The sequence below is a fragment of the Bufo bufo genome, chromosome 10 (genome assembly GCF_905171765.1).
Source record: "Bufo bufo chromosome 10, aBufBuf1.1, whole genome shotgun sequence".
NCBI lineage: Eukaryota > Metazoa > Chordata > Amphibia > Anura > Bufonidae > Bufo > Bufo bufo.
The window spans coordinates 472,535-486,182 of NC_053398.1; the positions used below are offsets into that span (position 1 = coordinate 472,535).

The window sequence follows — 13,648 nt, forward strand, 5'->3', positions numbered from 1 at the left end:
GTCTGCCATTTTAACCCAATCAGCCTGACATAATGATCTCCAGCCTTGTGCTCGTCAACATTCTCACCTGAGTTAACAAGACGATTACTGAAATGATCTCAGCAGGTCCTTTAATGACAGCAATGAAATGCAGTGGAAAGGTTTTTTTGGGATTAAGTTAATTTTCCTGGCAAAGAAGGACTATGCAATTCATCTGATCGCTCTTCATAACATTCTGGAGTATATGCAAATTGCTATTATAAAAGCAGCAACTTTTCCAATTTCCAATATTTATGTAATTCTCAAAACTTTTGGCCACGACTGTACATAAGAATATTGTGTCTACACCTGTCATTTCTATCCTGCCGCACGGTGTAGGAGGCTTCAGATGACTGCCTGTGTCTGTTCCTTTCTCTTAAATAACCTGCACTTAGTGATAAAGACAAAACCAACAAATCTGAGACAAACATCTCTTTGAACCAGAAAATGAGAGAAGATTGTAATCTTAGCGCAATGATCTGCAGGAATTCATCATCGCTGCGGAAACGGGACAATAATCAGAACACATAAAGGTTTGCTTCTATTATTACAGTGAGGCTAAGAGAGAAATGTCCTAAGAGCAATGATACAATGACAGGGTCCAGTTACCTGAAAAGACCGTTTCATTGCCCCTGGCGTGTTTAGTTTTGCCACAGGTGACTGTGTAAGAATCCTGCAGACCTAATAAAGGGAAAAAATGTAAATCCATAAGATAGTTGTTTTAATCTCCAGAAACTATAACATCCTGTATTATACTCCAGAGCTGCACTCACTATTCTGCTGGTGCAGTCACTGTGCACATACATTACTTATCCTGTACTGATCCTGAGTTACATCCTGTATTATACTCCAGAGCTGCACTCACTATTCTGCTGGTGCAGTCACTGTGTACATACATTACTTATCCTGTACTGATCCTCAGTTACATCCTGTATTATACTCCAGAGCTGCACTCACTATTCTGCTGGTGCAGTCACTGTGTACATACATTACTTATCCTGTACTGATCCTGAGTTACATCCTGTATTATACTCCAGAGCTGCACTCACTATTCTGCTGGTGCAGTCACTGTGTACATACATTACTTATCCTGTACTGATCCTGAGTTACATCCTGTATTATACTCCAGAGCTGCACTCACTATTCTGCTGGTGCAGTCACTGTGTACATACATTACTTATCCTGTACTGATCCTGAGTTACATCCTGTATTATACTCCAGAGCTGCACTCACTATTCTGCTGGTGCAGTCACTGTGTACATACATTACTTATCCTGTACTGATCCTGAGTTACATCCTGTGTATTATACTCCAGAGCTGCACTCACTATTCTGCTGGTGCAGTCACTGTGTATATACATTACTTATCCTGTACTGATCCTGAGTTACATCCTGTATTATACTCCAGAGCTGCACTCACTATTCTGCTGGTGCAGTCACTGTGTACATACATTACTTATCCTGTACTGATTCTGAGTTACATCCTGTGTATTATACTCCAGAGCTGCACTCACTATTCTGCTGGTGCAGTCACTGTGTATATACATTACTTATCCTGTACTGATCCTGAGTTACATCCTGTATTATACTCCAGAGCTGCACTCACTATTCTGCTGGTGCAGTCACTGTGTACATACATTATCCTGTACTGATCCTGAGTTACATCCTGTATTATACTCCAGAGCTGCACTCACTATTCTGCTGGTGCAGTCACTGTGTACATACATTACTTATCCTGTACTGATCCTGAGTTACATCCTGTATTATACTCCAGAGCTGCACTCACTATTCTGCTGGTGCAGTCACTGTGTACATACATTACTTATCCTGTACTGATCCTGAGTTACATCCTGTATTATACTCCAGAGCTGCACTCACTATTCTATAGTGCAGTCACTGTGTACATACATTACTTATCCTGTACTGATCCTGAGTTACATCCTGTATTATACTCCAGAGCTGCACTCACTATTCTGCTGGTGCAGTCACTGTGTACATACATTACTTACCCTGTATTATACTCCAGAGCTGCACTCACTATTCTGCTGGTGCAGTCACTGTGTACATACATTACTTATCCTGTACTGATCCTGAGTTACATCCTGTATTATACTGCAGAGCTGCACTCACTATTCTGCTGGTGCAGTCACTGTGTACATACATTACTTATCCTGTACTGATCCTGAGTTACATCCTGTATTATACTGCAGAGCTGCACTCACTATTCTGCTGGTGCAGTCACTGTGTACATACATTACTTATCCTGTACTGATCCTGAGTTACATCTGGGGTTCATTCCATGTCCAGGATAGGCACTTTAATACCTATAAAAACACAGCCGCCCTTCCCGCTGTCTGCTCCTCCCCTAACCTCCCAAGGCTTCCTGCCTTCTCCCCTGACGTCACAGCGATGCAGAGTAAGAAGCCTTGGAAAGATAGGTGGCCTATCCTAGACATGGAATAAACCCCAGATGACATAAAGGTAGGGTTATAGTGGAAATTATGTGACTAAGGCCTCATGCACACGACCGTTTTTATTTGCAGTCCGCAAAAACAGGTTCCGTAGTTCCGTGATCCGTGTCCGTTTTTTCTTCCGTGGGTCTTCCTTAATTTTTGGAGGATCCATGGACATGAAGGAAAGTAAAAATAAAAGTCGTTTTGGTGTCCGCCTTGCCGTGCGGAGCCAAACGGATCCGTCCTGACTTACAATGCAAGTCAATGGGGACGGATCCGTTTGACGTTGATACAATATGGTGCAATTGCAAACGGATCCGTCCCCCATTGACTTTCAATTTAAAGTCAGGAGTCCCTATTATACCATCGGATCTGAGTTTTCTCCAATCCAATGGTATATTTTAACTTGAAGCGTCCCCATCACCATGGGAACGCCTCTATGTTAAAATATACCATCGGATTTGAGTTATATCGTGAAAACTCAGATCCGACAGTATATTCTAACACAGAGGCGTTCACATAGTGATGGGGATGCTAAAAGTTAGAATATACTAAGAACTGTGTACATGACTGCCCCCTGCTGCCTGTGACCGGCCGGGCGCTCCTCCTACTGGTAAGTGAAAGGTCTGTGCGGCGCATTGCTTATAGCACAGACCTGTCACTTACCAGTAGGAGGAGCGCCCGGCCGGCCACAGACAGCGCAGGTCAGTATAATGCTTCTAAAATTGCTAAGTAACCATGGCAGCCAGGACTGCAGTAGCATCCTGGTTGCCATGGTTACCGATCGGAGTCCCAGCGATTAAACTGGGACTCCGATCGGAACTCTCCGCTGCCACCAATGATGGGGGGGGGATTTTAATTAGGCGGGGGGGGGGGGAGGGGAGGCCGCACTGGCCACCAATGATTTAAATACAGGGGAGGGAGGGGGGCCGCACTGGCCACCAATAAATTAAATACAGGGGAGGGATATGATGTATAAGGTTTGGCAAAAAAGCCGGGCGCTGTTATCAGTACAGGGGTTTACACAGTTTTCTCCTATCTGGAGGAATCCGCACCTTCCTGAAATATTCCAGTTAGATGGCTTTTCACCCTGGGAGCGCAAAGGAGTGAGATATCTATGTCAACTTCAGAGTGCTGCTGTTATCAAGTCCTTTGAACAGCGGAGAAATGAATTTGGTCTCCCGCACTCGGCCTTCTATCAATTTTTACAACTTCGTCATGCCTTTCAGACACAGGCTAAATCTGTGTCGTTGAAATGCACGGTGGTCCCGTTGTTTCAGCAACTCCTCGAGCGGTCTGATATCCTCCATCTATAGGAACTTGTATGTGAAGTCATTGAAGCAAGGGGTCTTAGCAGTCAAATCTAAATGGGAAAGGGAGGTCGGGCCGATCTCAGAAGAGCAGTGGAAATCGCTTTTGGCGCTCACTCCACAATTGTCAGTTTGCGAGGGGCAGCGTATGTCCCAGCTGTTTTTACTACACCGGGTGTATAGGACGCCAGAGTTTTTATGCTGGATAGGTGTTCGGGAAGGCGTGGATTGTCCTAGATGTGGCAGGAGTCCTGCATCCTTGTTACACATGTTCTGGGATTGTGCGGAGTTCTAGAACTTTTGGTCCGCGGTTTTAGCCCTAATAAAAGACGCATATAATATTGCAGTCCCGCCTGGTCCAAGAGCGTGTGTGGTCGGGATATTAGACATCAAAAATCGTCATCATCGTTTGGGAGTACAGCGTCTACTATTTCAAGCTAGGAAACTCATAGCTAGATTTTGGCTTAGACCTCAATCTCCGACTTGGGGAGAATTCCTCAATAGAATGTCAGAGATATTACGCTTAGAGAAAAGTGTGAGAGGAAGTATGACAAAATGTGGGATAACTGGGAGAAATGCAGGCTACAGTGTCCGGTTTAGCCTTTCCTCGTAGTTGGACTACGGGGTAGGAAGAGGCGCAGTATTGGTTTGGGTAGGCTCTCTATCGCCTCTATCCTAATATCCACCTGTATGAAGGTGTGTAGTACTACGCAGGTCGGGTGTGCAGACAGGAGGTGTACACCAATGGATGTGCCTTTGACCCGCTCCATCGCTTGGGTAGGGAGGGGGGGGGGGGTACTGGGCTTTAGTTGGGTAGGGAGGGTGGGTTTCCTGTTGATAAATTATTGAATGGGAAATGTGGTTCTGTACCAGATATACTTTGTAACTAGAATACGTGATTTTATGTGCTTCTTGTACCATGGTTTATGTTACTTGTGATACTTATGTAAGTAACTATCTGTCCGATCGTGTAATGCTATGGTATTTTTGTCATCTACTGTTGCATATATGCTGTACAGACTGTCTTGCTTTGTTTTTCTTGTGATTTTTTGAAAAACCAAATAAAAATTATCTGATTTAAAAAAAAATACAGGGGAGGGAGGGGGGCCGCACTGGCCACCAATTAATTAAATACAGGGGAGGGGGGCCGCACTGGCCACCAATGAATTAAATACAGGGGAGGGGGGCCGCACTGGCCACCAATGAATTAAATACAGGGGAGGGAGGGGGGGCCGCACTGGCCACCAATGAATTAAATACAGGGGAGGGGGGCCGCACTGGCCACCAATGAATTAAATACAGGGGAGGGAGGGGGGCCGCACTGGCCACCAATGAATTAAATACAGGGGAGGGAGGGAGGGGAGGCCGCACTGGCCACCAATGAATTAAATACAGGGGAGGGAGGGAGGGGAGGCCGCACTGGCCACCAATGAATTAAATACAGGGGAGGGAGGGAAGGCCGCACTGGCCACCAATGAATTAAATACAGGGGAGGGAGGGGAGGCCGCACTGGCCACCAATGAATTAAATACAGGGGAGGGAGGGAGGGTCTGCCCCCTCCTGCCTGGCAGCACCTGATCTCTTACAGGGGGCTATGATACGCACAATTAACCCCTCAGGTGCGGCACCTAAGGGTTAATTGTGCTGATCACAGCCCCCTGTAAGAGATCGGGTGCAGCCAGGCAGCAGGGGGCAGTCATGTACACAGTTCGTAGTATATTCTAACTTGAAGCGTCCCAATCACTATGGGAACGCCTCTGTGTTAGAATATACTGTCGGATCTGAGTTTTCACGAAGTGAAAACTCAGATCTGAAAAAGCTTTTATTCAGACGGATCTGCGGATCCGTCTGTGTGAAATTAGCCACGGATCACGGACGCGGATGACAATCTTGTGTGCATCCGTGTTTTTTCACGGACCCGTTGACTTAAATGGGTCCGTGAACCGTTGTCCGTCCAAAAAATAGGACAGGTCATATTTTTTTGACGGACAGGAAACACGGATCATGGCCGCGGATGAACAACGGTGCATTTTCCGAGTTTTCAACGGACCCATTGAAAGTCAATGTGTCCGCAGAAAATCACGGAAAACGGAACAACGGACACGGATGCACACAACGGTCGTGTGCATGAGGCCTAACTCCCTCTAACATAGCAATTAAAGGTATGACCCCTACACCTCCTTAATTCCAGGCAGCTGAGATCTATGGTGCTGTTCGAGGAGGTCCTTGCATTGAAGAGCTGCCTGTGACATAACGGGAACATACTGCATAACTCACCAGGAATATTGTAGACATGGGACTGGCAGTTTATCAGGCAGCGCTCGCTTCCACCATTCTTTATACATTGTAGCACAGCCTTTTGGGGCGTAGAGTCCAACATGAGGCTCTCCACCTCTGAGCAAGATAAAAGCACAGATCTGAATGGAGAATGTACAATACTGGGGTATAAAACGCTACCAGTAAAGCCAGTACAGACACCGTTTTACCCAGTCACTACCAGTTATTACACTGCAAACATTAAGGAGTACATATAAAATACTCTGTCAAGGTCTAACAATAATAAGAAATGTAATAAAAATGAGGTAACACTATCACAACATGATAGTATGAAAATTACAAAGCCGAAGAATTCAGAAGAATTTAATGTTAAACTTCTCACCTATCCAAAGGAAAGGTGTGATCTGTGGTGGTCTGACTACTGGGATCCCCCAGCCACATTAATGGAGCAGTGGTTGAGTATGCGCTGCCGCTCCATTCATGTCCATGGGACAGCTCCAGGACATCTCCGTCTTCTCGTGGTCCCAGCGGTCAGACCACCATCATCCTATAGATAGGGGACTGGTTTATCTTTAGGGGCAACCCCTTTAATAAATATAACAAAGTAACAATGCTAAAAAATAAACAGATCATATAATAGTAACAGAAAACAGATACAAATGTATAATGGTATAAAAATAATACAACAATCAAAAATATCAAATGTAACAAAATAAATGAAAGTAAAAAAATAAAAAAATCCATAAAATATCGTGATTGTCCCCTGGGGTACGGACCACATACCTCAGCGGCGACTTACCTCCTGGAATTGGCTGTAAGAAACGTGTATTTATAGTCAATGTGTCAGTAACAAGGCGCGAGGGGGGCGGTTAATCTCTCCGCAGAGGCTGGGGTCACATGATACAGCGGAGCTGGGGGGGAACAATGGTCCGATCCTGGCACAGTTGGCGGTGTGTGAGGATTACTCCGGGGACGTCTTGATTTGATACCTGGCACTGGCTGCTGCAGCACAAGGCGCTGACGCTTAAGGCGAATCCATTTCTTTTCTATTCTACAGCGACCGTGCATCAGCTGAAGAATTTTAACCCTTTCCCCGAGGCGGACTTGGCTGTAGATGTGACCGGCAGCACGCTCTGCGGAGAGCACTGAGTGAGCGCGCAGCACAGCGTTAGTACAGGGTATGACACAAGGGGGGGGGGGACGCCACACATTAAGTATCTCCTGTTTTTTTTTAAAGGAAATAATTTCCCCTTTAAGATGAAACCTGTGACTAGTTAAGATGATATCACACAGACAGGACAGGTCTGGAGGATGATGGGGGTGGAATGTCGACCCAGGGCGACGAGCCTATGGTGGTGAGGCGTCTTACCCACACAGTCCTTGCGGTTCCAGTGTAACTTGAAGCGGGGGGGACACTGGCAGTAATAATCCCCCGCTGTATTCACACAGGTGTATTCGCAGCCCCCGTTGTTGATGCTGCATTCATTCACATCTAGAAAATAAGAGATGAAAGTGTTTGTTCTGCAAACTTCTCTTCTAAAACACTCTGTGCTGCTTGGAACGATGCTCCAGACATTAGCCTGTGTCCTCCCAAGGATCAGCAATCTCCTCTTGCAAAATACTCTGTGCTGCTGGGAAACCGCCTCTAGTTCCAGTATAACTCCCAGTGTGTGACCTCTCACAAGATCAATACAATCCAGCCCTGAATCACTCTGTGCTGCTGGGAACCTGCCTCTAGCCACTATATAACTCCCAGTGTGTGACCTCTCACAAGATCAATACAATCCAGCCCTGAATCACTCTGTGCTGCTGGGAACCTGCCTCTAGCCACTATATAACTCCCAGTGTGTGACCTCTCACAAGATCAATACAATCCAGCCCTGAATCACTCTGTGCTGCTGGGAACCTGCCTCTAGCCACTATATAACTCCCAGTGTGTGACCTCTCACAAGATCAATACAATCCAGCCCTGAATCACTCTGTGCTGCTGGGAACCTGCCTCTAGCCACTATATAACTCCCAGTGTGTGACCTCTCACAAGATCAATACAATCCAGCCCTGAATCACTCTGTGCTGCTGGGAACCTGCCTCTAGCCACTATATAACTCCCAGTGTGTGACCTCTCACAAGATCAATACAATCCAGCCCTGAATCACTCTGTGCTGCTGGGAACCTGCCTCTAGCCACTATATAACTCCCAGTGTGTGACCTCTCACAAGATCAATACAATCCAGCCCTGAATCACTCTGTGCTGCTGGGAACCTGCCTCTAGCCACTATATAACTCCCAGTGTGTGACCTCTCACAAGATCAATACAATCCAGCCCTGAATCACTCTGTGCTGCTGGGAACCTGCCTCTAGCCACTATATAACTCCCAGTGTGTGACCTCTCACAAGATCAATACAATCCAGCCCTGAATCACTCTGTGCTGCTGGGAACCTGCCTCTAGCCACTATATAACTCCCAGTGTGTGACCTCTCACAAGATCAATACAATCCAGCCCTGAATCACTCTGTGCTGCTGGGAACCTGCCTCTAGTTCCAGTATAACTCCCAGTGTGTGACCTCTCACAAGATCAATACAATCCAGCCCTGAATCACTCTGTGCTGCTGGGAACCCGCCTCTAGTTCCAGTATAACTCCCAGTGTGTGACCTCCACAAGATCAATACAATCCAGCCCTGAATCACTCTGTGCTGCTGGGAACCCGCCTCTAGCCACTAGATAACTCCCAGTGTGTGACCTCCACAAGATCAATGCAATCCAGCCCTGAATCACTCTGTGCTGCTGGGGACCCTGAAGTTTCCATCCTATATTTTGTAGGTTATTTTGGGGGTTCAGGTTACAATACATGGCGTGCCCCTTTAAGGGAGGGGTCTCATGTAACAGGCGCCAGGTTTTTGGAGAAGTTTACTGACTATTTTCGGCTCCGAAGCGGACACATCACTCCGCACCGCTCCGCCAACAAGGAACGTGTTCACATCCCCGGAATTTTCCAGCTGCCAACAAAAGGCTGACTGAATTGCTGGGAGGTTTCTCGCACCACAAGGAACCACTTGGCGTTAGAGAACCGTATTTTTGGCGTTTAACCACCATGAAATCATAAGACGGCGCGCCACAGAGGTCTACAGTGCGGTTACACCGACACTTCAATTCTGAAGAGGGTGCAATACCCATGGTTAACCCCGTAATGTAAGGGGGAAATCAAATTATTACATCTATGACCTGTCTAGATCTCTGCAGAACATCGCTCCGTCCTTTCTACCTCCTGACAGATGAATAGCGATATATCCTGCAGATTATTACACCTCTGACCTCTCTAGAGATCTGCAGAACATCGCTCTGTCCTCTCTACCTCCTGACAGATACATAGCGATATATCCTGCAGATTATTACACCTCTGACCTCTCTAGAGATCTGCAGAAGGTTGCTGGATAACTCCACTACTTTATATTCATATTTAGTGACATCACAGTGCGGTTTGTGTACGCCGTGACATCACAGTGCGGTTTGTGTAGGCCGTGACATCACAGTGCGGTTTGTGTAGGCCGTGACATCACAGTGCGGTTTGTGTAGGCCGTGACATCACAGTGCGGTTTGTGTACACCGTGACATCACAGTGCGGTTTGTGTACACCGTGACATCACAGTGCGGTTTGTGTAGGCCGTGACATCACAGTGCGGTTTGTGTACACCGTGACATCACAGTGCGGTTTGTGTACACCGTGACATCACAGTGCGGTTTGTGTACACCGTGACATCACAGTGCGGTTTGTGTAGGCCGTGACATCACAGTGCGGTTTGTGTGGGCCGTGACATCACAGTGCGGTTTGTGTAGGCCGTGACATCACAGTGCGGTTTGTGTAGGCCGTGACATCACAGTGCGGTTTGTGTAGGCCGTGACATCACAGTGCGGTTTGTGTAGGCCGTGACATCACAGTGCGGTTTGTGTAGGCCGTGACATCACAGTGCGGTTTGTGTAGGCCGTGACATCACAGTGCGGTTTGTGTACGCCGTGACAACACAGTGCGGTTTGTGTAGGCCGTGACATCACAGTGCGGTTTGTGTAGGCCGTGACATCACAGTGCGGTTTGTGTAGGCCGTGACATCACAGTGCGGTTTGTGTAGGCCGTGACATCACAGTGCGGTTTGTGTAGGCCGTGACATCACAGTGCGGTTTGTGTAGGCCGTGACATCACAGTGCGGTTTGTGTGGGCCGTGACATCACAGTGCGGTTTGTGTAGGCCGTGACATCACAGTGCGGTTTGTGTACACCGTGACATCACAGTGCGGTTTGTGTACGCCGTGACATCACAGTGCGGTTTGTGTAGGCCGTGACATCACAGTGCGGTTTGTGTAGGCCGTGACATCACAGTGCGGTTTGTGTAGGCCGTGACATCACAGTGCGGTTTGTGTACACCGTGACATCACAGTGCGGTTTGTGTACACCGTGACATCACAGTGCGGTTTGTGTAGGCCGTGACATCACAGTGCGGTTTGTGTACACCGTGACATCACAGTGCGGTTTGTGTAGGCCGTGACATCACAGTGTGGTTTGTGTGGGCCGTGACATCACAGTGCGGTTTGTGTGGGCCGTGACATCACAGTGCGGTTTGTGTAGGCCGTGACATCACAGTGCGGTTTGTGTACACCGTGACATCACAGTGCGGTTTGTGTAGGCCGTGACATCACAGTGCGGTTTGTGTAGGCCGTGACATCACAGTGCGGTTTGTGTAGGCCGTGACATCACAGTGCGGTTTGTGTACACCGTGACATCACAGTGCGGTTTGTGAAGGCCGTGACATCACAGTGCGGTTTGTGTAGGCCGTGACATCACAGTGCGGTTTGTGTAGGCCATGACATCACAGTGCGGTTTGTGTACACCGTGACATCACAGTGCGGTTTGTGTAGGCCGTGACATCACAGTGCGGTTTGTGTACACCGTGACATCACAGTGCGGTTTGTGTACACCGTGACATCACAGTGCGGTTTGTGTAGGCCGTGACATCACAGTGCGGTTTGTGTAGGCCGTGACATCACAGTGCGGTTTGTGTAGGCCGTGACATCACAGTGCGGTTTGTGTAGGCCGTGACATCACAGTGCGGTTTGTGTAGGCCGTGACATCACAGTGCGGTTTGTGTACACCGTGACATCACAGTGCGGTTTGTGTAGGCCATGACATCACAGTGCGGTTTGTGTAGGCCGTGACATCACAGTGCGGTTTGTGTAGGCCGTGACATCACAGTGCGGTTTGTGTAGGCCGTGACATCACAGTGCGGTTTGTGTACACCGTGACAACACAGTGCGGTTTGTGTAGGCCGTGACATCACAGTGCGGTTTGTGTAGGCCGTGACATCACAGTGCGGTTTGTGTAGGCCGTGACATCACAGTGCGGTTTGTGTAGGCCGTGACATCACAGTGCGGTTTGTGTAGGCCGTGACATCACAGTGCGGTTTGTGTACGCCGTGACATCACAGTGCGGTTTGTGTAGGCCATGACATCACAGTGCGGTTTGTGTAGGCCATGACATCACAGTGCGGTTTGTGTAGGCCGTGACATCACAGTGCGGTTTGTGTGGGCCGTGACATCACAGTGCGGTTTGTGTAGGCCGTGACATCACAGTGCGGTTTGTGTAGGCCGTGACATCACAGTGCTGTTTGTGTAGGCCGTGACATCACAGTGCGGTTTGTGTAGGCCGTGACATCACAGTGCGGTTTGTGTAGGCCGTGACATCACAGTGCGGTTTGTGTACACCGTGACATCACAGTGCGGTTTGTGTAGGCCGTGACATCACAGTGCGGTTTGTGTAGGCCGTGACATCACAGTGCGGTTTGTGTACGCCGTGACATCACAGTGCGGTTTGTGTACACCGTGACATCACAGTGCGGTTTGTGTACACCGTGACATCACAGTGCGGTTTGTGTACACCGTGACATCACAGTGCGGTTTGTGTACACCGTGACATCACAGTGCGGTTTGTGTAGGCCGTGACATCACAGTGCGGTTTGTGTAGGCCGTGACATCACAGTGCGGTTTGTGTGGGCCGTGACATCACAGTGCGGTTTGTGTACACCGTGACATCACAGTGCGGTTTGTGTACACCGTGACATCACAGTGCGGTTTGTGTACACCGTGACATCACAGTGCGGTTTGTGTAGGCCGTGACATCACAGTGCGGTTTGTGTAGGCCGTGACATCACAGTGCGGTTTGTGTACACCGTGACATCACAGTGCGGTTTGTGTACACCGTGACATCACAGTGCGGTTTGTGTAGGCCGTGACATCACAGTGCGGTTTGTGTGGGCCGTGACATCACAGTGCGGTTTGTGTAGGCCGTGACATCACAGTGCGGTTTGTGTAGGCCGTGACATCACAGTGCGGTTTGTGTAGGCCGTGACATCACAGTGCGGTTTGTGTACGCCGTGACATCACAGTGCGGTTTGTGTAGGCCGTGACATCACAGTGCGGTTTGTGTGGGCCGTGACATCACAGTGCGGTTTGTGTAGGCCGTGACATCACAGTGCGGTTTGTGTACACCGTGACATCACAGTGCGGTTTGTGTAGGCCGTGACATCACAGTGCGGTTTGTGTACACCGTGACATCACAGTGCGGTCTGTGTGGGCCGTGACATCACAGTGCGGTTTGTGTAGGCCGTGACATCACAGTGCGGTTTGTGTACACCGTGACATCACAGTGCGGTTTGTGTAGGCCGTGACATCACAGTGCGGTTTGTGTACACCGTGACATCACAGTGCGGTTTGTGTAGGCCGTGACATCACAGTGCGGTTTGTGTACACCATGACATCACAGTGCGGTTTGTGTAGGCCGTGACATCACAGTGCGGTTTGTGTACACCGTGACATCACAGTGCGGTTTGTGTAGGCCGTGACATCACAGTGCGGTTTGTGTACACCATGACATCACAGTGCGGTTTGTGTAGGCCGTGACATCACAGTGCGGTTTGTGTGGGCCGTGACATCACAGTGCGGTTTGTGTACACCGTGACATCACAGTGCGGTTTGTGTACACCGTGACATCACAGTGCGGTTTGTGTAGGCCGTGACATCACAGTGCGGTTTGTGTAGGCCGTGACATCACAGTGCGGTTTGTGTGGGCCGTGACATCACAGTGCGGTTTGTGTAGGCCGTGACATCACAGTGCGGTTTGTGTGGGCCGTGACATCACAGTGCGGTTTGTGTGGGCCGTGACATCACAGTGCGGTTTGTGTACACCGTGACATCACAGTGCGGTTTGTGTACACCGTGACATCACAGTGCGGTTTGTGTAGGCCGTGACATCACAGTGCGGTTTGTGTAGGCCGTGACATCACAGTGCGGTTTGTGTAGGCCGTGACATCACAGTGCGGTTTGTGTAGGCCGTGACATCACAGTGCGGTTTGTGTAGGCCGTGACATCACAGTGCGGTTTGTGTACACCGTGACACCACAGTGCGGTTTGTGTACACCGTGACATCACAGTGCGGTTTGTGTACACCGTGACATCACAGTGCGGTTTGTGTACACCGTGACATCACAGTGCGGTTTGTGTACACCGTGACATCACAGTGCGGTTTGTGTAGGCCGTGACATCACA

The 13,648-nt window shown here is 48.7% G+C and overlaps 1 protein-coding gene across 5 annotated transcripts in view; it reads right to left on the bottom strand.

The window, feature by feature from the left end:
- SCUBE2 (signal peptide, CUB domain and EGF like domain containing 2) overlaps nucleotides 1–13,648 on the bottom strand; it is a 112,401-nt gene that overhangs the window by 57,091 nt on the left and 41,662 nt on the right. For 4 of the 5 annotated variants that reach the window (XM_040410291.1, XM_040410290.1, XM_040410292.1 and 1 more), the window contains 3 exons: nucleotides 7,427–7,549; nucleotides 6,058–6,174; nucleotides 628–699 (listed from right to left, as the gene is read on the bottom strand). In XM_040410291.1, coding sequence (XP_040266225.1) covers nucleotides 628–699; nucleotides 6,058–6,174; nucleotides 7,427–7,549 — 312 coding nt within the window. The remainder of the gene's footprint in view (nucleotides 1–627; nucleotides 700–6,057; nucleotides 6,175–7,426; nucleotides 7,550–13,648) is intronic. The other variant, XM_040410293.1, reaches the window with a different exon arrangement.